The sequence below is a fragment of the Eucyclogobius newberryi genome, unplaced genomic scaffold, assembly GCF_026437365.1.
Source record: "Eucyclogobius newberryi isolate DKJ021-1_F unplaced genomic scaffold, fEucNew1.0.hap1 SCAF_2, whole genome shotgun sequence".
NCBI lineage: Eukaryota > Metazoa > Chordata > Actinopteri > Gobiiformes > Gobiidae > Eucyclogobius > Eucyclogobius newberryi.
Window position 1 is genome coordinate 24,319,362 of NW_027315834.1, and position 27,500 is coordinate 24,346,861.

At 38.6% G+C, this 27,500-nt stretch overlaps 2 protein-coding genes across 14 annotated transcripts in view; one reads left to right on the forward strand and one right to left on the reverse strand.

Moving 5' to 3' along the window:
• The window catches only part of mapk10 (mitogen-activated protein kinase 10), a 22,496-nt gene extending 6,512 nt beyond the window's left edge, over positions 1-15,984 (forward strand). For 3 of the 11 annotated variants that reach the window (XM_072454762.1, XM_072454763.1, XM_072454760.1), the window contains exons 3-13: positions 20-189; positions 4,565-4,694; positions 5,319-5,377; positions 5,455-5,593; positions 6,532-6,697; positions 7,525-7,596; positions 9,171-9,353; positions 11,499-11,677; positions 11,956-12,019; positions 12,086-12,163; positions 13,513-15,984. In XM_072454762.1, coding sequence (XP_072310863.1) covers positions 68-189; positions 4,565-4,694; positions 5,319-5,377; positions 5,455-5,593; positions 6,532-6,697; positions 7,525-7,596; positions 9,171-9,353; positions 11,499-11,677; positions 11,956-12,019; positions 12,086-12,163; positions 13,513-13,655 — 1,335 coding nt within the window. In that variant the 5' untranslated portion in view covers positions 20-67 and the 3' untranslated portion in view covers positions 13,656-15,984. Of the gene's footprint in view, positions 1-19; positions 190-4,564; positions 4,695-5,318; positions 5,378-5,454; positions 5,594-6,531; positions 6,698-7,524; positions 7,597-8,653; positions 8,726-9,170; positions 9,354-11,498; positions 11,678-11,955; positions 12,020-12,085; positions 12,192-13,507 lie in introns of all 11 variants that reach the window. The other 8 variants (XM_072454771.1, XM_072454766.1, XM_072454764.1 and 5 more) reach the window with 8 other exon arrangements.
• A 266-nt stretch (positions 15,985-16,250) lies between these two features.
• Positions 16,251-27,500, reverse strand: part of arhgap24 (Rho GTPase activating protein 24) — a 29,501-nt gene continuing 18,251 nt past the window's right edge. Inside the window, exons 1-8 of one of the 3 annotated variants that reach the window (XM_072454773.1) lie at positions 24,322-24,435; positions 21,737-21,859; positions 19,677-19,884; positions 19,214-19,346; positions 19,045-19,118; positions 18,851-18,972; positions 17,651-18,779; positions 16,252-17,576 (exon numbers count right to left, since the gene is read on the reverse strand). In XM_072454773.1, the coding sequence (XP_072310874.1) occupies positions 17,315-17,576; positions 17,651-18,779; positions 18,851-18,972; positions 19,045-19,118; positions 19,214-19,346; positions 19,677-19,884; positions 21,737-21,859; positions 24,322-24,385 (2,115 nt within the window). In that variant the 5' untranslated portion in view covers positions 24,386-24,435 and the 3' untranslated portion in view covers positions 16,252-17,314. Of the gene's footprint in view, positions 17,577-17,650; positions 18,780-18,850; positions 18,973-19,044; positions 19,119-19,213; positions 19,347-19,676; positions 19,885-21,736; positions 21,860-24,321; positions 24,436-27,500 lie in introns of those variants that run through there. The other 2 variants (XM_072454772.1, XM_072454774.1) reach the window with 2 other exon arrangements.

Consider the following 27,500-nt stretch of genomic DNA (forward strand, 5'->3'; position numbering starts at 1 on the left):
CTCTGTTTTGTCTCTAAAGGGATTTGGAAAACAAGTGGATGTGTCATATATTGCCAAACATTACAACATGAGCAAAAGTAAAGTGGACAACCAGTTCTACAGCGTGGAAGTGGGAGACTCGACCTTCACAGTCCTAAAGCGCTATCAGAATCTAAAGCCCATTGGCTCCGGAGCTCAAGGAATAGTTTGGTGAGTGTTCATCACTGAAATATAAATCATTTTCCATTTAATTTCTCATTTATGAAAGGTTTGTAGTTCTATTGATTTAAAACAATATTAAGTCATGGTTTTACAGCTGGTAATGATGCATTTAATCATGTTCCTGACATCGTTTGAATTTAGTCATTACAAAAAATATGATTATATGCAAAGCAATGATTTCTGATATTTATTTGTAGAGCACCATTTGTACACAAAGCAATTCAGAGTGATTTACAGAACAAGAAAAGATGCAAATACAATCCCAATACAAACAAATACACACGTCAAGAGTGCAGATAAAGTCCTTTCAGTCACATGCACAGCGAAATAGAACTGTTTTCAGCGTGGATTTGAACATTGTCAGAGAAGAGGTCGGTCTCTTAACTTCAGGGAGACTGCATAAAACACTGATTCCTCACCAGCAGGAGCCCAAATGTTGTAGAAGATTCACACTTGATGCAAAGTATAGAAAACACATAATATATTGTTTCACCATAAGATATGCTCAAAAGTAAATCATGCCAATGTTTAAAATATTTAACGTTCTATGTTTTTGATCTGTTTCGTACTTTTATTTCACGAAACTAACACAAAATTTGGGCCGCTCCTTGCTGATGGATATGATTGTGTGGAGCATAAGGACTAAGCAGCATGAGCGCTTAAGAGAATACTTAATCCAGATTCCAGCGCAAGGCTCATAGTTCATTGTAATTCACTCCGTGGCCTCTCTGGCGGAATGCACAAACCCACTGCCAGGGCTGCACTTAAAGAAAAGTGTGGCACTCTCCATCCCACGACTGAGCTGCAGACTCATGTGTGCTCCTGCTGTGTCATCAGGCCCTTATTAACTCCTGACATGTTCTTATGATAAACACTGTCCAGCATTGATTTGGTGATTGTCGACTCTTCACTCGCACTGAAGCTTATCTCCTTTGGTTCCCATGCCCTTGGTACTTTTCTCCTTAAGCTTCAAAGCTGTTTTGTGCACCACATATTTATTCTTCTGCCTAGTGTGTTCCTCTTAGTGCTCATAGATGGATAAATCCTCACTAACTTTGAAGTGCATAGGGCAGGTTTTCATGTTTTTCTAATTATGACTTTGTTTAGTAAAAGAGCACCTGTGGTAAATGTTTCTAATTGTTCTACCTTAGTCGAATTGCAGTTTGTGGAAGTTTATTGTAAAGATAAAAGTTGAAAAGTACAGGAAGAATCCCCCTATCTATGTTATCAAAAGGCGACAAGACTATTGACACGTAACTGACGCAATTTGCTGACAGTTAAACGATAATTAAACAAAATAAAGGTGTTATCAAGTATTATTATTATTTGTAAAGTCATAATTATGTCACATCTGCTGCTCATGTCCAACCAGGAAGTGGCATTATATACATCACCAAAATGGCCAAACTGGGGTAAAATCTTAGATATAATGTTCACTATGTTATAGGGAAATGCACAGTCTGACCTGTCATATGCTCTTAATGTGGGAGTACACACCAGAGTTTTGACTGCCTAGTTTGTATGTATAATTTATTGTCCTTTATTGTCCCACATGGGGAAATTTCATATTTTGCCCACTAACATAATATGTTAGTGGGCAAAATATGAAATTTCCCCATATATGTTGACTCTCAAAACTTTATATTAACTCAACTTAACTTAACTTATATTCATTCTCTGGAGACCCTAATTTTAACCAGTTGCTACTTTCCTAGCTTTAACCCATTTTAAGTCATTTCTGAACTTTAAATCATGCTGTTGATCTAAAAATAAAGGACTTACGACATGCAAACATGATTTTTGTGTGTACACAATGTGATAAATACCCAGCCCTCTTTTATTTGATTTACACATTTTTAAGAGTTTCTTTAAGTTTTTGATGCTCGTGTCCATCGGATTAAGCAGTGGCTTCCCTTTTACAAAACTGTCAAAGAAGTAAATTATATGAACTGCTTGCAAATGTTTTGAGACGATTCAGAGACACCACAGTAGTATGTTAACAGCAAGTAAAAGCTACGATATTGGGTCTGTGCCCGTCTGGCGGATCTACGCCGTGTAAATCTGATTGAAGCTCATGTGGTTCTCCTGACCTCACAGCTGTGCTCTGGTATCATATGGTCATGGTATTATAGTGACCCAAACCCCTAATACTGGATAATATTATGTGATTTTGAGGGTAAAAAGAGATAGAAATATTTGTTTCATTATAAGGGTTCCAATTCGGCTACTGAGCCATTTTTAATACTAATACTATTCAAATTTGAATGCCATTTTACTAAACTACTATTGCAAACAAACACATTGTTAACATTGCCCAAATAAATTATACATAAACATATACATAACTCAAGTAAAATACACTGCCAGTTTAAAAAAAAAGTCACCAGAAAAAAAGGGTCACGCACTTTGTAGGGCTGACTTTAGCTTTGATTACAGCACATCCATTGTGGCTTCATTTCACTATTTCACTCATTATTTTTCACCAGTGACACACACACACACACACACAACACAACACAACATAACATAACATAACATAACTTTATGTTGTATAAAGTTAATGTTTCTGTGGACCACAACATCATAATCTGAGCAAGACTCATTGGTTCATTGTGGACAAGAACAAAAGATGTGAGGATTAGATGCAAAATCTTAAGCAAACAAATACTGTATGCACTAATTTCAACGCTTTTCAGTTTCCATGGCCACACATTAGTCACCAGAGAAACATCACATAACATCCTCTGTCATTATCAAACCCACTCAACATTCAGAAGTTTAGTTTGCACTGTGCTAACTGGAGCAAGTGGAGCAATTTAAGAGAAGAGCTTTTTTTAATCATCCTTTGATGGCCACAATGGGACAGTGTAAAGAACACAGACTGGTACCAGGCTGAACCAATATTACAAGATGAAAATAGAAACAAAACGTTTCTTTTATGAATATTGGGAGTTGTTAAAGTATATTTGATTTCCAAATAAAAATGAATACATTTAAAAAAAACTTTAAAGTGCAGCGTGCAAAAGTATTCATCGGTCCTGAGTCAACACTTAATGAAACTGCTTTTTTCTCACCTACAGACTGACAATTTTGCCCATTCTTCTTTTCAAAACAGCTCAAGCTCAGTCAGGTTTTCAGTCAGGGTGTTTGTGAACAGCAGTTTTCAGGTCTTGATTGATTTTTTAAATTGGATTTAGATCTGGACTTTGACAGGACCTTTCACACATGAATATGTTTTGTTTTAAAACATTCCCATTGTAGCTCTGTCTTTATGTTTAGGGTCGTTGCCCAGTCTCAAGTCTTTTGCAGACGCAAGAATGCCCTGTATTTTTCCATCAACTCTGAGCAGCTTCCCCGTCCCTGCTGAAGAAAAGCAGCCCCACAGCCGGATGCTGCACCTCCATGTTTGACACTGAGGATGGTGTGTTCACAGTCATGTGCAGTGTTAGTTTTCCAACACATAACGTTTTGCTTTTAGGCTAAAAAGTTCAGATCAGAGCACCTTATTCCACATGTTTGCTGTGTCCCCCACGTGGCTTTTGGCCGACTGCAAGTAGGACTTCTTATGGCTGATTTTCATCAATGGCTTCTTCTTGCCACTCTTCCATAAAGGCCAGATTTATGTAGAGCATGAATAATAGTTGTCCTATGAAGAGCATGTCTTGGTGGGTGTGCAGTTGTGCCATACTCTTTCCATTTCCGGATCATGGATTGAACAGTGCTGCGTGAGATGTTCAAAGCTTTTTATAACCTAACCTAAACCTCTCCACACCTGTATCCCTGACCTGTCTGCTGTGTTCCTTGGTCCTTGTGATGCTGTTTGCTCCTCAACTTTCAACGTCTGACAACAATTGGTTGCACTCAGTGAAAAGAGGTTGAACACTTTTGAACGCTGCAATTATCTCTTCTTTTTTCCTTTTTATCTGTTCTTATCTATTAAAATCTGGAAATCATGTATATTTTTCCTTTCACTTCACAACTGGGTGTCACTTTGTGTTGCTCTTTAGCAAAAAAAAATGCAAATACAATGATTTAATTTGATGGTCGTGACGTGACACTATACTTTGGCTTGTGGTGATTTGTTTTTTGTATTTGTTTATTGTCTTTTATACACAGATCCTTTTTATAAACGTGATATTGTCCAGTTTCCCTTAAGCTCATATTACCACCCTCTGCATTTCAGATGTGTTGTGCTCCCTTCTATTAGGCCTTAACAATAAAGTCATCCATCATCGCGCGTGTCTTTGTCAGCAGAACTTGTTGTTCTTGCTGTGACCAATGGCGATGCAAGCGGATTGTGACATGTATTTGTACAGACCGAGATGAGCGATTCATTCAGCTTTTTTCTTTTCATCTTCTGCAGTGCGGGCTATGACGCTGTTTTGGACCGAAATGTGGCCATCAAGAAGCTCAGCCGACCCTTTCAGAACCAGACTCATGCGAAGAGGGCGTACCGGGAGCTGGTGCTCATGAAATGTGTCAATCATAAAAATGTAAGTACAGGGAACATAAATGCGGGAAAACATGGAGAGGTTCACTTTCATTCTGTAACTGTAATATCAGCCTATATACAGTGACCAAATAATTATATCATGCACACGGGACTATAATATTAGGTGAGACAATTGTCTTAAATATATGGTTAAAAGTGGATATTCTACATTCTTATAAGTTAATGGCAAAATCACCATAAAATTGCCCCACAAAACAAACATCAATTGAATCTGTCAAAGTCTATAATAGAACCTAGGACCAATATTTAAAAATGGTCCTAATAAAATGGGAAAAAAATGTACTTTTACAACCAATTTGGAACAGGACAAATTTGACGGACTTTGATCTAATATGACTATGCCGTAATGCATGGATCTAACGTGCCAATTATGTTTTTATCTCTCTGTGTCTTATTCTTTATTTTGTTTGTGTTGTTTCTAAAATGTAACAATTTTCAAAAAAAGAAAATAGTGAAACTGTTGGGCCAATTCCTGTGTTGTAAAGATGCGTGGAAAGTTGATTGTCACTTTTTGCCTTAATCACAACCTCTTCATCACTACAGCTATTTTTGTTATGTTTGTTTTTAAAAGTTGACACTATTGCATTCCTCTTTTGGCTTTCAGATTATCAGTTTATTAAATGTCTTCACACCACAGAAATCTTTAGAGGAATTCCAGGATGTGTAAGTGTCAGAAGTCTACATTATTTTCTAGCTTGAAACCTTTCTAGATGAATGAATGAGCATTCTATGGCCTGCAGGTACCTAGTGATGGAGCTGATGGATGCCAACTTGTGCCAGGTGATTCAGATGGAGCTGGATCATGAACGAATGTCCTACCTGCTTTACCAGATGCTGTGTGGCATCAAACATCTGCACTGCGCCGGCATCATCCACAGGGTAAACTATTTTAAATGAGCAAAGTTAATACGTTAATACTCTTTATACCAAAATTGTTAGTATCAGAAGTAACAGGAATTTGTATTATTTTTTCACTTGTAATTCAATGATGTTATCTAATCCCGTAAGGGTGCGTTCACACAAATACCACATTTAGATTAGGACTAAACTTGGACTAAACCTGGATCTAAACATGAACACAACTAGGGCTAAACCCGGACTAAAATGGGATTAAATCAAGTCTAAAATATTATTAAACTAGAAATTATATTCTAGACTGAGATTAATGAGAGACTGCACGCTGTCTTCAACACCGACATTCCCTTTGACTTTAAAACTATCAATCCCAGATGACCGTCTGAAGCGATTCTTTGCGTTTTCGCGAGAAGATTCTATGAGAGAGGAGCAATGAATAAAGGGGAAATATGTTACTTCCGGGGTGTCATCGAGGGTCACAGCTGTGAACTGCACATGTGTAATGGGAACATTCAGTGCTTCAGATCTGCCCTTCTGGCGGTCAGTAGTGATGAAAAAGAACTGTTTCTTGGACGTCAAACTCCAACAACAGAAACGATAGATGGATACCTGTGGAATGTGATTTTTGCCAAAGAAAATTAAAAGAAGCAATAACAAGGAGCTGGATGACTGGGGCGGAGCAGACTGTCAAGGTCTGGACTGAAATAACATTGGACATTTATAAAATGAAAAGACTAACTTTTGCACTGAATTGACACATTTGGGACGAATGGCAGGGGTTTAAAAGGGAACATTTCAGACTGTCTACTGTCTTGACACAAACGCTACTTAACTTTACTATTGCTTTAAATTTTGTTTTGAAAAAAAAACAAGAATTAAAGTGTGAACAGACCAGAGACAAATTTGGGTACTTCTAGCACCCATTACGTCTCACTTATGACATTTTTTCCTCTCGCCCATAGGATCTAAAACCAAGCAATATAGTAGTGAAGTCCGATTGCACTCTGAAGATCCTGGATTTCGGTCTGGCCAGGACCGCTGGCACCAGCTTCATGATGACTCCTTATGTGGTGACGAGATACTACAGAGCTCCGGAGGTCATCCTAGGAATGGGATACAAAGAAAATGGTGCGTAATTCCAAGTATTAAAAGGCCTGTACGTGATTTTCTACCACGGGTCAGGAACATGTTACTTCACCCACTTAGTCCTTTCTGACACTTTGATAATGCGCCTCGACACAGGAACTTGCAATTGTGTCCATGGGGTTTTTCAGTCTAAGAAAAAAGTGTTCAAATATGTCCTTTAACGTATTAGTAAATGTTTGTCAGAAAAATGGGATATGTCTTCAAAATGAATCACAACATTGCAGAAATATCACCTTACAGCCTTATTTGAAGATAAACAACATAACTTCCTTTTCATTTTTATTTCTGATCAGCTCTTTCATAGCATTTTTCACTATAAACGATTTACTCAATATTCAAAGCATTCAAGGTATTTTCAAAATTTCTATATATGTATGCCCCTACTTAACAGCTTTTTTTTTTTTTTTTTTTTTCTCATTTAGCTGCTTAAACAATACAATGTGTGATGCATATTGACAAGACTAAACTAAAGTCATGTACAGGCCCTTTAATGTTATGTGTTAACGTCAGGTTTAGGAGTCATAGATGAAGAAAGGCCTCCAGAACATGAAGTGAGGAATTGACAGCATAAGTCACCGTCTGATTCAACAGCCGTGTTTTCTGCTAGAACAAGTGTGATTCTGCCACCTCCAGTATTTGTGCCACTAATTAGTCCTCTGGGGCACTTGTTTTATTCTAGGTGTATTGCATGCCTAACCTAAAAACAACTGATTTCTATTCCCCTTTGGCTTTTAAAGTTGTCTAACACTTAACCCTTCTCTCTTGTTTTCCTGCTGATCCTGGCCTTGCCCTCTTCTTGCTGTGCACAGTGGATATTTGGTCAGTGGGATGCATTATGGGAGAGATGGTGCGCCATAAAATTCTTTTCCCTGGGAGAGATTGTATCCTTCTGTAAAAATATATTAATTTGGTCATATTTTGTAGTAAACTGCTGGAGACTCCACTGCACATTGGTATTGACAGCATTATCACTGCAACCAGCAATAGTTTTACAAGTCAACTTGTCAGTGATTTAAAAAAAAAGAAATAGTTTCATTGATGGAAATCTGAATTTTTTGTTAGTTTTTTTGACATTTTGATTTAAAAATGCCTCTTTCCATACAGTCTGCAATAGTCCAGATAACAATAACATTCATCAAAAATATGATTCCAAGTAGAAATTAGACAACTTCAAGCAATTCAAATCTGAAGTTTGAATGCACAGAGCTCAACGCTTAACAGCAGCTGCTCATCTAACTGTGCAATAACATCTGCCTGATCCACTTCCTGCGTTTTGTTTATCAATGTGTACAAATAATTGGGATGGTTTCTTTGGCTTTCTAATCTATTTGATTAATACATGCAGCAAAAGCTACTAAACTTTATCTCTTGCCACAGCTCATCACAACATCACTAAATACTGCTTTAGAGTTTAGTAAGTTGTTGCATTGTGAAGTAAAAAACATGACTTCAGACAGCTGGTACATTGTTGTAATGTTATATTCAAATACAATATGTTGTGTTCAAATGACTTCACAATATTACAGTAGAATCATTATAGTTTCAAACTGAGCAGATTTATAAGATGATGATGAATTTGATGTTGCACTCTCAGATTGATGAATTGTTTACCTGGTTTAACGTTTTCTCCGTAGAGATAAACTAAATATTCCACAATAGCCTCAGAAAGTGGTGTCAATATTAGACCCCAAAGATGTGAACGTCGTCAGTGGAAATGAATTTAAATCATGATCTTGATATCACAGGTTTGAGGAGCCAATTCCAAACAAATAATGAGACGGTTCAACAATTGTGCTACAGCAAATCTCCCACAGCGTTACAGGCCTTTGCCCACCGTCTGTAATTCTCGTTGTCTGTAATTGTACACGTGAACGCAGCCTGTTTTGAAGAGGCTGATAACGCTGTGTTGTTGTTTGTACAACCTGTGTGTCGCTGTAGTGGACATGTGGTCTCTGGGCTGCATCTATGGTGAGGTGATAAGAGGGACGGTGCTGTTCCCTGGGACTGACCGTATCCTTCAGCGTCCGCCTCAGCCCCACTCCGATCCGTGGTGTGCATCCAATCTTAACAGAAGAAGCTGTGTCACATCTTTGAAGAAAGCGCTGAGTTGCCAAAGCGCTGAGACACGAGAGTGGCAGGGCGTGTTGGTCACATAAATGCACATGAAGATATTTAAATGAAAGCTGAATGCGACGGCTCGACGCAGAGTCGGTATTAGCCCTTTTTTGTTTATATATGTTTTAGCTGAGAGCAAAAATGGACTTCAAAATCAAAAATACTGTTTAGGCATCGTGTGAAAAGCAGTATTTTGACGGACTAAAAAAAAAAAAAAAGCTGTTTATTTGTGTTACAAGTAATAACCAGTTTATTTGTCAATTTCAGTCAATGTTTTTTTTTTCCTCCATAACTACGACCGTTGCCATTGATTTGTCCATAACCTTGACCCTCGTACCAGACATTGACCAGTGGAACAAAGTGATTGAGCAGCTTGGAACGCCCGCGCCAGAGTTCATGAAGAAGCTCCAGCCCACGGTCAGGAACTATGTCGAGAACAGGCCCAAGTACGCCGGCCTCACTTTCCCCAAACTCTTCCCCGACTGTCTGTTTCCCGCCGATTCTGAGCACAACAAACTCAAAGGTGAGCGCTGACTTATATCATCCAACATAAATAAGATTATGCAAATCGTTTTGATAAAACACAGAACATAAAAGGAAAGCAGGCAATATCACATGACAACAGGAGGAGGCAAAGAATGTGTGGATATTAAATGATTAGGCTGGAAACAAACAGTATACGTCATATCAGACATCAGATACAGCAGGGGATGAGAAATACTCCCAGGAAAAATAGATCACTAAAGTAAAATATATAGAAAGAGTAAAGATAAATCAAAATCAAAAAGGGAAATTTAGAAACTGAAAGATGTGTGCTATTCACTTAATTCAGACTCAAAATAAAAAAAGGAGGGTTAAGCCTAACCCTTATTACGTTCTATGTGTTGGTGCAAACCAAAACAGATGTAAAGATCTCAACTTTTGATACATGCATTTCCAAGTTAATGAGGTTGTTCCACTGCTTTTGTTTATTTGACTTATGTTCATTTGGGTAATTATCTCTAGAGATGCTTACAAATATTATGTATTTTGATATTAACATTCAATTTATTGCCCTGCAAATTACATCTAGTTACTGTAGATGCTTTCTCGTTGTCTTGTTTGAGCTGAATCTCTGTTTCATTTTTAATGCTGAATATTATATTATCCCTACTGCTCTCAATCGATGGATTGTGCTTCAACCTAACCTAACCTTTCATATCCGTTTTAGATGTATAATTGAAAGCATTATATTTTGGTATCATTTTGCTGGTGTTGCTCTGCCAACTTGACTAAAGATGTGGAGAATCACTTGTGCATTCTGCTGCTCCCTGCCAGCGCATCAGAGTGAGAGAGTGAGAGCGTAGGAGGAACTCACTGCAGTGCGAGCCGAGGCAGCGCAGACAGACAGACCAAAGCCGGAGTTCTGTACACGCTGCATACAGGAGCTCGGATTGCACCAAACTGTTAATAACACACAAAAACAAAGGCTATGCAGGTGACATCGTAGCATTCTGAATTTTAGAAAAAAAAACGCACAAGAGTCAGCAGAAAGTAATAGGGACAATGTGCTAATCTCGCGGTACGATATTATCACGATATTTATTTCACGGTACAATATTTACTGCGATAGAGAGTCTAACAGAATTGTAGACATGCTACTTTTTCCTTTAGTGTCACAGGTTTATTTTACACCTGTGGCTAGGTATTTTTTATTTAAACCAAGTCCCCCAAAGCAGAGGTAATCTACAGTGAATAGACGAATAAACAAAGTATGGACAGGACCAAAAAAAAACTTACAGCAGCAGACAGTCGAACAGGGTCTCACAGAAGACATGACATGGTAATATAATATAACCATGGCTTCTCCACACATCTTCTTCTTGTGGTGGGTGCCGTGGCCACCTACGTTCAGGTGCATGTTACACCACCTCCTGTGCTGGAGTGTGCCAGAGCAGCTTTGTCTCTACATCATCTTCTTCAAATCCACTTCCAACAGTTCTGGCTGTAAAAGCCAAATGTTCTGTAATTTTCAATATTATTTAAACACTTTATCTCTGCTTCTTACAAAATTCACCTTAAAAATCTCCCTTTTTACATTGTACCTACTGAAACTCAAAATGACATGTTCCAACATCTCTGGCAGCTTATTTTTTGAAACTTTTGTTGATATGATATCAGGGTATTTTGGTTATTGATACATCCCTAGTGAGTAACGACACTTGTAAGAGGTAACTGTGAACAAAAACATGAAAAAAAAAACCCCCATAAAAGTCTACAATTCAATCAAATATTTAGTTTGTACCTGACATTTAAAAAGAAATTGAAGTAAACAGTTGTAGAAGAGCAGGTAAACAACAGGGACCCTGCAGCCGCACTCACATTAGTCACATTTGGGGGTCACGCACAGTTGATCAGTTGAAGCTCTGCACTATGTAAAGCTAATTTGAGCAAAATAGCTCCATGTATTTTTTTTCCCCCAAAACAGCAATAACTGTTCCACTCTGAATGTTGATGAGCATCTTTCACATCTTTTGCATGATAATCTCTAAGATGGTGCTGAACATCTCAACCAATAATCACGTCAAAGCTAAAAGATTCACACATTTTTATCATTGTCGTTGGATTTCCCGTACAACCAGTCTATACAGTCACGCAACCAGATTTGTTTTATTTGTCTTATTTGCAGCGAGCCAAGCCAGAGACCTGCTGTCTAAAATGCTGATCATAGACCCGTCCAAGCGAATATCAGTGGACGAGGCCTTACAGCATCCATACATAAACGTGTGGTACGATCCAGCCGAGGTGGAGGCGGTGAGTTCGCCTTATCAACGGACCATTGATCCCCTTCTTTCTGTCTTTCATTGGGCAAGTTTGATCTGAGTGATCTTTACAATATTCGATTCACTTTGTAGTATTATTGTGTTGTAAGTGGTGTTAAAAGTCCTGCAAATTGTGTCCTTTACAGAAAAAAAATGTATAAATCATGTGACTGAAACCATGAATTGCTTATGATAAGAAATGGACAACAATAACAACATTAACAATAACTCAACAACATAAATGCATTTGTTTTAGCATTCAATTGACACATTTTAGCACTAAATTGTGAATGTATACTAATCACATCTGATTCTCTCTCTCAGCCTCCGCCTCAGATCTACGATAAACAACTCGATGAGAGAGAACATTCCATTGATGAATGGAAAGGTAAGTACTGGCCAAACGTATACAGTATAACATGAACGAAACTTAATTCATGTGTCTTTTTGGCAGAATTAATTTACAAAGAGGTGATGAACTTTGAGGAAAGAACGAAGAATGGCGTAGTGAAGGGACAGCCTTCACCTTCAGGTACTCTCAGTGCATAACTAATGGCTCTGTAAGTGAATTTATTACAACCTTACTGGAGTTGTCTCTTTATAAACCACCCATTGTGCTGTCCTCCATGTGTCTCTGTCTCTCCTACTGTCCTTTGACACCACCTTTGACAAGAGCATATTTAGACTGGGATGAATTCTGCTAAGATGTATGATGATGATTTATGAATAAGAATCTATAGATACTTCGAACCCTATTTTGACTATGTTGTGTGTGCACATATATATCATGGTTTGCTCAAGATTTAGTCCACTGGGACGCAGTCAAGAGGAGTTCTCCCTTTTGTCCACAAGGGGGCAGCACATTCCTAGGATAAACCCTGAGTGGCATTGTGCCTAACCAAGAGCTGTGTGAGATGATCTAACACAGGCATGTCCAAACTAGGGCCTGGGGGCCAAATGCGGCCCTCAAACCATTTTTGTTGGCCCTCCAGCTTCCTGCGATGTTGGCCCAAACAACAAAAAGTAGTACTTTTTACTGTGAAATTGGGAAAATTCAGGCATATTGATGTTATACCAACCTAATATTAATGTTCCAATTCTGATTAAAGGTGTGGAGGCTCATCGCAATTACGTCAAATGCAAAATTTCGAATGATTCACTTTGTCATTCAACAAATTCGACATTGTTGTTTGTGGCCCTCTGCCCTGTTTAAGTTTCAAAATGCGGCCCTTGGTGAAAAAAGTTTGGACACCCCTGATCTAACACATATACAGTATAGTGCCATTTAGAATTAAAGACAGCAGCAGCATCTGAACACAGGCTAAAACATGCTAATATGTGCGCCACTGACATGAACTGAGTATACACCAGTAAAAGACACTAAAGTAACCCTTAATAATAGTCTTCATGAAATGGCCAAACTATCTGAATGCCTTGTTCCATACACAGTTACACATTAAGCGGCACATGCAGAACACAACTGAAGGGCAGTGTTTGTCTGCAGCACTTTTTGAAATTCACAGCCAAGACAAAACTATTACAATTGACTGAAAATGCACTTGCTGCCATCATAGATACTCAATTGTTACTGCGATGCTTGTATACATATTTTTTTCAGCAAATTCAACGCTGAAACAGTTTTCCCACAGCACAGCACGAACTTAACTGTGCAACACTGTATCTTGATCACAGCAGTGCAAAATGCTCTACAGTTTGATGCTCAGTGTCCTGGTGGAGCTAAAACTTAGCTGTGTCTCTATCCCATTAAACAGATGTGTTTGTGATATTGTGAATGTCTTTAACTCTTGTTGTGAAGACTTATTTTCCAGCCTTGTCTCTGTTCTGTTGTGACTCTGTTCTGCGCTTCTTTCCGTAGCACAGGTGCAGCCGTGAACAGCAGCGACAGCCTCCCTCCATCCTCTTCCATCAACGACATCTCATCCATGTCCACCGACCAGACCCTGGCCTCAGACACTGACAGCAGCCTCGAGACCTCTGCGGGACCCCTTGGGTGTTGCAGGTGACTAGCCGCCTGCCTGCGCAACCCTATGTTCTTCAGGAGGTGAATGAACAAACCTCAATAAAAAGTGAAAAGACAAAAAATATAAAAAGAGAAAATAACCTAACTGAAATGAATTCTTAAGCCTGTGCATTGTTGTTCGAAATCAGCAGTGGTATTTAAAGTTGAATAAGAGTATATTGTTAATTAACCTTGTTGCTTTGCGTGTATACTACCCCTTACGTTTTAAATGGTAAACCGTCCGCTTCAATCTGCATTTCTTGTGAACGTGCATATTGGCTGGCTGCTGGTGTCCCAACTTTTTACACAGGCATATAAGCTCGATCCATTGTGGCAAGGTGGGCTGCCATTTTGCAATGTGAACATCCTCCTACCTTTTATGTGACAACACTGCTGTATTTAATCTTTGACCCCCCATTCAATCCCCTCAATGAAAGGCTGCTTGATTTGTGCATCTATGTGTAATTCTGCAGGGATTTGTAGATTTGTAGGGATTTCTTGCACATGGGGCTGCACCCCCTGTATGGTACTGTAAATAATGTAATTCTGTACAGTTGTTAGAGTACACAGAGTGGGACAGAAGGCCAGTACAATATTGAGTTTTTCTGTTTTTCTCTAGCACACCTTGCCACATAACTGCTTTACACTTGTGTTGCCCCCCCCCCACTATCACCACTTTTTGCTGGTATATTGCATGGTTAGACTGAAAACAATGCTAATCTCACTGTATGCTAAATACAAGTCTGTATAATAAATATCTATGTAAACTAACATGAACAAATGGGGGTGTATTCACTGAAGTGTAAATAATAACTGTGATTTCTGATGGAGTTTTACGTCCATTTCTCCCATTCTTATGTAGCTCGCCCACCAATCACATCCAATTTCTTTAAAGCTTTGCAAAGTCCAAACGTGTGTATTCCACAATTTCTTTAAAAATTGAAATTTAAATATTTATTTTTCGTAGATGGACATAGATGGACACTGAAAATGGCAAGTGCCTTTAAAGGATGCAGTTGAAATGTATTTTTCTCACTCTATTCTCTTCCTTTGCTCATTTTGTTCTACCTTAACCTCTCGTCACGGGCCCCAAACGACTCTAAACCGGGCAACGTAAAGCTAGTCAACAAATCATAATTTTAGTGTGTTTTAGTAAAAAAGTTTTTTTATTCAATTCTACTTTTTTAGACTACAGGCTTTGACTATGGAATGTGTGTCCATTTTATATTGCATGTTGGATGACCTCATTTATTTTCAGATTAAACAAACTCGCACTTGATTTGCATTAGGTCCTAATCACTGTAATTCACCTTAGAGGGTGATGTCTCTGTTTCTCTTCAGTGTCAGGCCAGGGCTGTTTATAATCAAAATAACATTACAGGGTGAAAATGTATTTAAATCTCACCATCTCACAATATAAATATGATTGCAAGTTTTCTACAGGAGATTGACAAAACAAATTTATGTTTTTTTTAATGTGAATTTTATGACAACTCTGTTGGGGCTTTTTTTGGAATCATTGCACCATATTGTAAGGCAGGTGGCTGGAAATCTAGCATTGAATGTACTAGAGTTTTTTTTTGGTAATGCACATCATAATACAGATTTGCCAACATCAATGTGAGAACCCATGATTTATTTTACATTTTTTACAAAGCAATGAATCATTTTAGATTTATTGTGAGAATGTCAATATTCCTTGGCACATGTTTGAAATGGTTTGTCCTCTGACTTTAGGATTAGAGTGCTAAATTGTTGAGACAAAAATAGAAAAATCCTTGTTATTTCTTTGTAGTAATTGGGCCATAACACATCATTGCCAATTCACTATAATTCCACAAAAGTACCGTAGTATCCAACCACATGTGCCAACCTATTTGTCCCATTTTAGAAATTGTGATCCCACTCCATCTTGTATATAACATCCGACAATGTAATAAACCTGTTATTGCACTCGGGCACGCTGCTGCAGGAGGTCGGCTGATGCAAAAAGATCACATGTAATTTTGAGAACAATTCAAGCTTTTAAAGCGTTTGATTCAGGTGATGTAATTTTACAACTCCTCTCTATTCAATTGGCTTTTATTTTACTCTGTGCAGTTTTAAGAAACCTATCCTTTTGACATTGGGGGAAAAATGATACCTGTATTTGTCCTCATGCAGCTCTTGAAGCTTTGGGCTCTAGGATTTCAAATAAAGTTGAAACAAATGTCAAAGAAAATTATAAATACAAGAAAAAAAAACATACAGAAAGATGTTACACAACAATTTAAAGGAACTGTGTATATAAAAACAGTATATGTATGTGACTGAAAATAAACAAAATCTTTGAACTTGGGTTGTCCTTGTTTCATTCATGATTTATTTTCTTTTATAATTGTTTAACTATATATCCTTAATTCTTAAAAGAAGACAATATAACAATAAAGATACTATTTGCATAATATATTATGGGGTATTATTTGATTGTATTAGTTACTGGAACAGTAATAGTTTATGCCTATGGGTGTCACTAGGAGCCAAGCGGTGTTGCATTCTTCGATTAAAATAGTCCAGACCAGCATTTAATTTAGATTTTATTTATAACAAGACATCTTTAAACTCAGTCTCAAGTTTTGCTTCCTTCTAGTTTCCACACTTTCAATGAAATCTGCAGAGACAATTTGTGGCTTAGTGACTGCAGCGCCACTAAAGAATAAAAAGCACAAATATTACACTAAAGGCTACTTAGATCCCAAATTCTCTTGTATTTCTAAGCATTATGTTTGGGTTCAAGCTACATTTCAAAATGCAATCACATTACATCCAAAAGTATTTGTGAGCCAACGTTCTGCATTGACTGCTAGAACCCAGACTCAATTACCGCATGTCTTGTGCAGCCTAATTATAATGCTCTATTGTATGCATATACGTCATTATACTATATACATTATACATGACATTACATATGTACTGTAAAGTGTCATAATCATATCCATTTTTAGATCAATGGCTTATCGCGCAAGACTATTTTCTATAAACTATAAAACAGGAAACAATCTTATCAACATATAACTCGTGCCATTTTCATATTAAGATGCTTCAAATGAGTAGTATTTCAGGTATTCTATACATTATTTTACAGTACAGGCTCTTTTGGTCATAAAGTTATTGCAGTTCATAACAAAGGTGCATACTGTACACAGTACCACTTCCACTACCACTATTTACACACACACACACGCACGTACGCACGCACACACACACGCACGCACGTACGCACGCACGCACGCACGCACACACACACACACACACACGCACGCACGCACACGCACACACACACGCACGCACTTTTCATTGTTTCCCAATATGTACAAAACAGGGGGGGATAAGTTCAGCATGTCGAGGAACTTGTTTGGTTCTAAAGCTGGTCAAAAGGCCATTCTCTTGAAAAAAGTAAAATGCTACATTTTCCAACTTGGTGCAGTATCCCTTTAAGTAGAAAATTACATTTTAAATAACAGTGTATTATAATCACCCCAGGTGATTAATAGGTTAAACATTATACATTGTAAGTCCTTAAAACGAGAACCACCACCAAATCCTGTTTGGAGATGCTCTGATCAACAATAAACAATATTCACTTATTTTAAAAGTACCATGTCCCTCATGGTACTTTTAGCTCTACTGGATCCAGATGATGTTGTTGCGCTCTGTTCTCCTCTGCTCAGCGGCTGGGTTGCTGTTTGCTGTTAGGTCACTGAATGTGGAGAAGAACTGCTCCATCTCCTGCTGTAACATTTGATTCCTGCGTTCAGCATCATCTTTCGCCCTTTCTGCGTTACGCAGTTTTATTTCTACCATGGTGTACTTTTTCCTTTCCTGGTCCAACTCCTCATGAAGGTTCACCATTTCTGTCTCCAGCTCCAGGTTACGCTGCTCCAAGCTATAATATGAACAGTAAAGTAGGTAAACAAATTGTTCAATACACATTAAACATACATACTTCTAAAAACCTACCTCTTAATCCTGGCCTCATACTCACTCTTCTGTTTGTGCATTTCTTGTTTGAGGCTGGCCACAAGGCTGTACAGAGCACTGTGACTCCCGGCTCCATTGGTTCCAGTAAATGAGTCAGCATTCTCACTACTACTGGAGCCTCGACTGTTGCTGCCCACACCTTCCACCTCTCTGAGGCTGCTCCTGTCCTCCTCACCTCCTGCTCTTGATTGGACAGTCTGTGTCTCTTGTCCTGGTCCATGCAGGTCCTCAAAGTGGCTGGTGTAGAAGTCCTGCTCGGGGCAGGTTGTGGTGGAGGAGCGGCAGGAGGTGGAGTTGTCAGGCAAAGAGATCTCACACGACGAGGTGGACCAGGTGGCACTGTCCACACTCTGTTTGTCCTCACAGCTGCTGCTCAGGCATGTGTTGTTGAGTTGATTCCGCTGCAGCACGTTTTGATGGTTTACCTGGACATTGTCATACGTTGACAGACGATTCTGATTGGACATTTGATCTATAGTGACTTTATTGTTCTCACGTAAAGTCACACAGCCATTTGAAACCCAAAGTGCATTTCGGCAGTTGCCCGTGTCTGTGCTCAATACCCCCATACGCACAACTCCAGTGCTGTTCACACTCGTCACTCCACCAGTTCCCATCTTTGTACCTGAACCTTTATGTGTGCCAGTGCGACGTCCTGTCAAAGTCCCACCTCCACTCAACGACTTGTCCTGAGTGGGCTCTGTAGAGGGGGAGGAGCTAAAGGACCCATTTGTAACAATCCCACTCCCTTTACTAAACGCAGGGTTCTTTTTCACAGTCAGAGGTGGGCTCCGGGTGACGTCTAAGCGAGCGTTCACTCCATTACGAGGACTGGCTGATCTGGGAGCACTACCGTTATCTGTGTGTTTGTGAGAAGGAGACTCTGGGTTTTCCCAGACACACTGTCGGGACACCTGCATATTGTTGTTCTCTGTGTTCTGAGACACAAGCAGGTTGGGGGAGGTAGATGTTGGCACCTGTTGCTGAGAAATGTCAATGTTGTTGTTGTTTACAAGCTCTAGAGCTGTTGGACTGTCATCACCACTAGGGAAGAGAATGTCATGGCGACCAATCAGAAGAGCCATTAGCTGCTGAACCAAGACAGTACCTAAAGCACAGGATTTTAATTTTCATTACTTACAATAAATAAGTTTAATCCAAACGGGCCGCTATACTGACCTTCCATGATAGCTACTGGATCTTCAACTTTGGGGCGCAATATATTCGGTCCAAACACTGTTGCAAGATTCTGCACACTCATCTTATTCACTCCTGAGTATGACTGCACTTCATATAAAAACCTGGAAATATGCATATTTACAGATTTGATAGAGCCATCCCATAATGATGAGAAACAATGAAAAAACGACTACCTGCAGATGTATTTGAGGAGGTTGTTATTTACTGGAGGTAGACTGTTGACAAGTTTTCTCAACGCTTTCATGCCCTGGATACAACCAAAGTTTGTTTTCTATGTATAAATACAAACATAAAATAATATAAATGTGTTGGAAACTATGTATCTATTTATGTCCTCCTCACCCCTTCGTCATCCTTGCTGAGCACTTTGGCACAGGTCAGAAACTCATTATAGTTGTGGAAAGGAATCACAGGCTCCGGCAGCTCTCGGAGGAACAGCTTTAGAAGTGAGGCCACTGTGTGCACGTCAGTGTTACTGTGGGGATAAAGCATATACATTTTTGAGAAATTAAAAATACAGAATAAATAAAAGAAAGCAACACCAGTGAAAATATAACCGCTGTCAAAAAGTCAAAACTCATAAACCTAAATTCAGATTTGTACATTAATGAAACAAACATTCAGCAGAAAGTGGATTATAGCCATGTTACAGTACAGTCAGAGCAGTAAGATGAAAATAAGAGATGCATATTCATGTTTTCATGAATGCTCTAATCCTATTGTCCAGTTGTTTTGTTCAGTCCACAAGTCACATTAAAATGCTTTGATTAATCCTGTGCATTCACCCCATACGCCTGCCTCTTACCAGTCAAAAGAGGGCTTTTCTCCACAGTCGAAAGCCTCCTGCAGCTCTTTGACCAGGTTAGCCTGTCCCGGGAGCCTGAAGAGACCCTCTTCCTGAAGCCCCCGCTGTCGGATGAAATCCACGCACTGCTCCACCAGCATTGGAGCCAGTTTGTTCCCAAAACGTCGCTCATACCGCACCGTCTCCTCCAGCTTCTGACCAAAGATACCTGGAACAGACACCATGTTTCTGAATGAATTTCTATTTTTGAAAAGTTTAAGAAATTGAATTCAATCAGGTACTGGCTCGGTGAAGACAAATCCTCTTATCCCATGAGATTTGGATCTACATATTACCATTTCCATATACAGAAGTCAATTTAAATATATTCAAAACAAACGGTACAGGGTATTGGCATGCTTCTGAGACCTCTGAACAAGATAACTAAACACTAGAAAAGTTCCACATGTGGAGATTAGTGAAGGGGCAACAATTACTCACCTCTCTTGATCCGAACACAGCTCACAAGCTTCTGTAAAATGTGTCTATAAATACATTTGTGATAAAAAACATCAAAAGGCACCCACAAACAGTTTTTGAATTTTAACATTTTAAAAAAGTAGAAGAACTACTACTACTAAGATGACAGCAAAAAAAAAAAATCTTTGCACTTGCTTCTGTAAAACCTTTTCCACATTATTCTCTGTAGTCACACAAATACATTTCTAAACTGCAGTGAATTCCCACTAAAAATAGTCGTTTGAAGTAGTTTCACCAGTCTGGCATAAATCCATATGCAGTACAACAACAAAAACACAAGGAAACTCCAAGAAATGTCCTGACGAGTGCCGGTATATGCGGTAAAGAGATGAAAAATGGGTCATCCCACCAGACCCACTGGTCATGAGTCTGGGAATGTTTTTTTTTCCGGAGTCACATGTATCAGCGTGTGTGTGCACACTCAGAAAAAAAGCAACAACTTTCAATTTGATCTGGTTGACTGTTGCAGATTTGCCCTCACTGGCCTTGCAGTATTACAAGTGCTATTATAGTTTGCAAAAAAAACAACACAACTGCACATTTCTCACAACAACCTGAAAGAAGTCCCACTTTAACAGCAACCAATAAAATGACAAAACCTCTGCTAAGAACTCCAGCTAGTTTCTCAGTCTTTCACTCCTGTGGTCATTCAGTTTCCTCGTGTTACTAGTGTGAATGGACTCTGCTTTTCCACGCAAATGAAAAACAGGCAGCGTCCAGTTCTGGTCCAATGTTGAGCCACCTCTCTTGTAGTATCTTTGACATCTGACTTGTCCTTTTGAAGAGCCGTCAACTACAATATACATCAAACTCAGTGCTTTGAAAACAAAGGGGCCAACTGAGCCTGAGCTATTCACTGTCGGTCTGGCTACATAGAAGTGCTGTGTCGAAATATGCCCCCTGGTTTTTGGTCAATGTGGGCCAATGATGAGCTTTGCACATTCAGGAAAGTCAACCCCCCCAAAAAAGATTTGCAAAAACTAAGGCTAATTTAAAAAGAAAAACACCCACGTTTTATATTGAGCAACAACAAACTTATTTCCGTTTTGAGGTTGTGTTATTATTATTTTCTACACATCCGTTCACTCTCATTCACACATCAGCATTCATGGACACTGGAGGCAAGGTGTGTGAAGTGTCTTGGCCAAGGACACAACAACAGTGTGCACTACCGCCCCCCTGTGGTCTCCCATCCAAATACTACCCAGGCCCATCCCTAATAAGCTACAGAGATCTGACATTGATCAGGCATTGACACGTTGGTACAGCCACTGTTACTTTATGAGGACTAGAATTATGACTAAATGCATGGAAATAATAAGGAACAAAATATATCCAAGCTCCAAAATCCAAATGAAGAGGCTTTGTTTTCTTTTTTTAATGTGTTTGTCTCACATACAACATAAAAGAATAAAAATGATAAGATAAGATAAGATAATCCTATCTTATCATTTTTATTCTTTTATGTTGTATGTAAGACAAACACACCACAACACAAAGAAACACAATTACAGAATACATTAAGTACTGTGAATACTAACCTCCACCAAAAGGCGCCCAGATGACTCTGCGTATCGTCTTGGCCCAATCCTCCATGTCGTTCTGTGAACTGGCCATGAGCAGGTAGGTCTCATGGTTGGCTGTCATCCGCTCTCTTTCCCGTCCTGTGTCAACCAGAAATAACAATGATTCAAAGTAAAACGCATAAAAACATCACATATACCATATATTATACAGATGCATTACTTTTCCTGTCATTACATGTAAAACGGACACAGGAAATAGTGCATTTGAACGCTAAATCTTTATCTCTTTAACAAACAGAATGTCTGTTGTCTTCATTGTTACATGGTAAATGTCATACTATGTCCATGACAAATCTCCCGTAACTTTATTTTGTTCTATATTAAACACAAATATTTTCTCTCTTATAATAATGATAATAATTATTTCCTTTTAACACAAATACCAGCACATAACAACAATGTTTAGTTTTAAGAAGGGTCTGTGAATATGTAGGTCTCATTGAGAAGGTTTACATCCAGGTAAAGCGATCTCTCTCAGTCCTGAGGTCACAGTATTGTCTGCCATCATTGTTATGCAAACTTATTGTAATTCCCAAGTTTCCTTCTGAGTGCCTTTGTCCACATTTAAAACCAATCAAGCTTTTCCGTTCTAAGTCCGCTTCCATTGCTGCTCCGGAATGGCATTGTTTCCTTTTAGACATTTGTGACAGGACAGCATACCACAACGGTTACACAATTCTCCAATATCCGTCACTTCCTGTTGACGCTAAAGAGCTTTATTTTAAGCTCCTAATTTGAATACAAATAACAAGATGAAATCAGCGCATCAGTCACATGAAAAATATTTATTGTTTCACTGATAAATAAGAATTGTGCCTGTGGCTGTGGTAACTACTGTAGTCCACACATAAATAACACTAGTGTTATTCATGTATTTAACTCAACAGCCTCTCTGACATTTGTCCTGAGGCTCAGCAACTGTCATTGTTAAGAGCACAATAATTCACACTATTATTAACACCACTAAATGTTTGTAGAGTAGGAAACACAAACAAGTCTTAAGAAAATAAGCCGGGCAAATACCATTTTTATAACATGAAACCCACTGTTATAACGGCACCTGAGGTCAGTTAAATATGTTTAAATAATCAATAATTAACATCCGTTTTGTTTACTGATTTTGTCTGCTGTTGGCACACACACATTAAACATGTTATCAATTCTTTGTGGCCATAGAGATGGGTAATATACTGTATCGAACAACAGATCATTTTGTGAATTTTGACACATTTGTAACAAAAAAGGGTATAGAGATTAAAACCTTGAGGCTTAATATTATGACAGGTGAAAACTGTCATCAGTGTAACTAAAGTACAAGCAGAGACCATGTAGTGCACTCAGACTGAAGAGACAACCATGACTGCTCGCACAATTGGCCTGATTTGCCACGCTCCTTATATTCCATAGACTTTAAGGGCAATTCCAAGTTCATTCAAGTACTACAGAAATTGAATGCTATTCCTAATTAATTGAAAAAGATAAAAGAACAATAAACTATATTTGTCATTAAGAAAAAAAAGCTGTACAAAAAAATGAGACCATTAGTCGTTCGCTGCCACTACAGTCTAACCTGACCTGCACGAAGGGAAAGCAGTGCCATGATGAGAGTCATAGCACTGCTTTGACTCTCATCTTTTAACCACTGCACCACCAGGACTGTGAGTGCTGTCTGCATTCACCTTAATGAGCATGTGGCTGAGCTCCTGTGGGTCACAGCTCTTCATTTGGCTTTAATAAGTGTCTGGCAGCTGCAGACCAGTTATTAACTGATAACTACTCAAACAGGTGGAGACAACAAAGGAGTCCAGTGTGGATTCACAAACGCCTGCAGGCCTCCACACTAATACCCTGTAATGAACACAGCCAGACCATATAAGATATAACTAATAAAACAAATAATGGTCTACATTCAATTTAGTGTTTGGAACATTATTTCTACCAAACACAACATACTAGTTATTACAAATTGTGCAGTTTACTCAGTTCTGTGACAAAAGCCCAACATTTTTAAGTGTAAGCTGCTGGGGAAGTGCAGGAAACAACACATGCTGGCTCCAAAAACAATGCAAAACCACATTGTTTAATTTTATGTCATCATTCAGTGTTTACAGTGCAGTGAAGGCAGTACTTTCTCGTTGTCTGTGCATGCAAGCAGGGGCAAGTTGAGATTCAATATAGTGTCTAATGATAGTCTTCTCAGAAGTCCTCACATCATAAATACCTCCAACAGAACAGGAAGCTGCAGTAAGTGACAAGACATAGCACCGGCACATATGTGTCCATTCATAAACAAAATGAAATGTGCAGCGGAAACAACAATAATGCATGCTTTTCCTATTTCACCAAAGCGGCTCGTTTGAAAGAGCTGTGTTTTTGATATAGTGCTAATGGTGTGACTGAGGGATCAGCTTATCCCTCTGCAAATCACAGCTGTTACAACAAAAGTGCTAGTAGTCATAGAGCAGGCGTTTATGGACTAGACAGATCCACATAAAGCTATCATCAAGCCCATAATATTTGAGCGGGGCAGTGTCTGTTACCTGCACACAGAGGTAGTAAATCAGTGAATCCATACTGTGGCAGAGTCTGATACACCACTTCCATCCCTCCTCCTGTGCCAGTGATAATCCCTTAAAAGAGAAGAGGAGAGTCCTAAACAGTCCTGGTTAATGCGAGGACGTCCGGATGTGCTGCTGTCCCACCCGGGTTCTGGCCTGGCCCGCACTGAGGCAAAGAGCAGCTGAGAGGGAGCGAGGGTGTGAAAGAGAAAGGGGGAGGTTTGGAGAGGGGGCAGGGAGCTCACATACCTCTCCAGAGCACTGTACCGGGAACAATAGGCAGATCTCTGAAGTGAAGGGGATTGATTTGAAAAAGGCCACAGGCAGAGACACCGGGGCACGACCTTTAAGGCAAACACAGGAGCTCCCATTGACGCCGTGGCGCGATGTTAACTTCTCCAACAAAACAGAGCAAAGTCTATCATGATGAAATGTAATAAAGGAGTCGAGCACATGCTTAGGTTTCAATGAATAATATTTAGCAGACATGTCATGGTGGTTCAAGATTGTTATTTTGACCATGCACAAGAAATCACAAAATATACAAAACAAAAGCTTAAATCAACTATTATATTTATCAAATCATTTAAATTTAAAAGACAGGCTTTGCACACACAAAGTAGGGCAGGCGATGTTACCAAGATTGAAACTCTCTTTTTATACTTTTTTGGCATAATTGAGACCATATTATGTAAATTAAACAGAAATGTGTTAAAACATGTTTTCAAATGTATTAGTTGTGACTTAAATATCAGTCAAATGTGAATGGACTGTAAAATTAGAGAAGAGAAATTACTTTACAACTACAACACACAATATTCAATTTTTTATAATCAGCATTCACTATAAGGCTGGGATCTTAATCGAATCTGAATCTAGTTTGGGATTCAGTCATGTCTAATCGTCAATTAGATTTGTAGGTTTTTTTTTAACCGAGGGCTCCATAGCCAAACCTCTGTCAGTAAAAGCATGTGGTTTGGAGAAAAGTGGGCTGTTATTTAAGCTCAAGAAATCAATACAGAAAATATTTAAAATTTTGTGTTTGAAAAGACAAAACATAAACGGAAAAAATTCAAGATCGATGGAATATGATGGGAAAAAAAAATGGATTAATTTTCTTGCCATTTCAGCCAGCTCTAATTCACAATATGATATTTTTTTGTATTTATTGCCCACTTTTATTCACAAATCAGATATTATGTGCTTCTAATGCTTTATTTTGGACTGATAAGGGTTGCAATGTAATTATGATTGCTTGTTTACTGATCCTTGTATCTCCAAACAGAATTCTATATTACAAAAAAAAAAAATTAAGTTGAAAAAGACATAAGTTCACTTGTCTTTTGTCAGCAGAAGCACAGGTGCACTTACTTCCTTGTATATTATCTCTTCCTCTCGGGGTGTCCCATTTCTCTTGACCCCCAGTGAGGTATGGATAACTTCACTTGCAGGTGTCATGGTGGTCTTTAGCGGTCTATAGTTATAATCTGAAAAATCAGTCTCCAAAAAGCCATCCCATATGATCCGGTGCGCTCGGGAACACTGCCCCCATAGAGAAACTGCAGATATCCATTACCATCTATGCTGAGAGAGCAACACCGTCAATGGGAGCGCGGAGGTCAAAGGGGACATGGCTCGTTTGGCTGCACAGTTCTTCTGTGGGGAAGTGGGTTATCGTGGCACCAAAAGGATTCGGAAGAAAAGACATGAGCGAACTATAATATTCTTTTGTATTATAGTGTGTCCAACTGACAATCTGGGTTTTTAGGTTCAAGTTTGAATGAGCTGCTTTGAAAACCCCAGTGTGCGTGCAGGGTCGGTAAGTTCTTTCAGGAAGTCAGTTGTGTCTGTATATAGGAGCCAAAGGTGCTCTGTCCCACTTTTACGCCAGCTAAAAAAAGAGCCAAGTCCAAGGCAGCTGTACCAGTTGGAATCTATTTAATCTTAGATTAAATTAGGGATGAACGATTTCTGTTACAAATTGATTTGTAGAAACATTAACTTGTATGACTGAAATTTGAACTCCTAAATTAAAACAAGATGTGTATTTTTGGCTAGCAAGTTTTCATTTTTAGATAATAAGACAGGATAATGTATTGTTTGCATTGGAAAATATGTTATTTAAATAATTGCAGTCTTTACTAATTGAGACCATTCAAATAGTGATTTCGATTAAATTCAGCCCGCAATAAAAAAAAAATTAGATTTGGAATTGGATTGACCTAAATTGTATAAACTACATCTAACAAACTTGAAAGCAAATTATATAATTTTCTGAACATGGAAAGTTCTCCATAAATCCATGGAAATAGAAAGTTAAAAGCAGACTGTGGTTCCAGCAGCAGCAGATTATTTTTATTTTTATGAACAACACAAAGAAAAGTGTAAGTTGGCTGAACATTTTGTAGCAAATCATGAGTTCAGTCTTATACTTATCAATACACTGTACACTGTTTACTTTTGTGTATGCATATTGTTGTTGTAGCCTTGGGAGTGCAGTTTGGGTCAGCTACGGTCTGATGGTGCAAACCCTTTTTAGTCGATTAATCGATTGGTATATTTTTTTTAGTTGACCAAGAATTTATTTAGACTACAGCCCTGCACAAGGAAATAATTTTATTTCAAACCTGTTTCCTAAATTTCATAAACCGCTAAATAACCATTAATTTATTATTTGTCTGAATGTGTTTTTGGACTGAAAACAACAACGTTATTATAGACATTAGTTACAGTTTAGCTGGTTTGCCTCCTTTAGTCTTGATAATTACATTTTTCAAAAATGTTTCTAATACTTGGAACCATGGTGAACTTTAAAGTGGGAGGGAGTGTTGAGCTCCATGGCTAAAGGAACAGAAGGTGGATGAATGAGAGTGTGTCGTGAGAGTGAACGTGGGATAAAGGATGGAAATTAGCCCATGGCTATATTCTGGCGTGTTCACAGCATGTGTATCATGTTCTATAACAGTATATCATGTATGTTCATTAACATGCACTGTCCCGACCAAATAAAACAACATTTCCAAAGAAACAAGCAGCAGAAAGCCACTCCAGGCCATATAAGACTGAAGTTTATGGAGATGCAAGACCGCTCACTGCAAGGACAAACATTTTTATACTATTTAGTGCAATAATAACATCCAAAATATAAAAAACATGCTTTT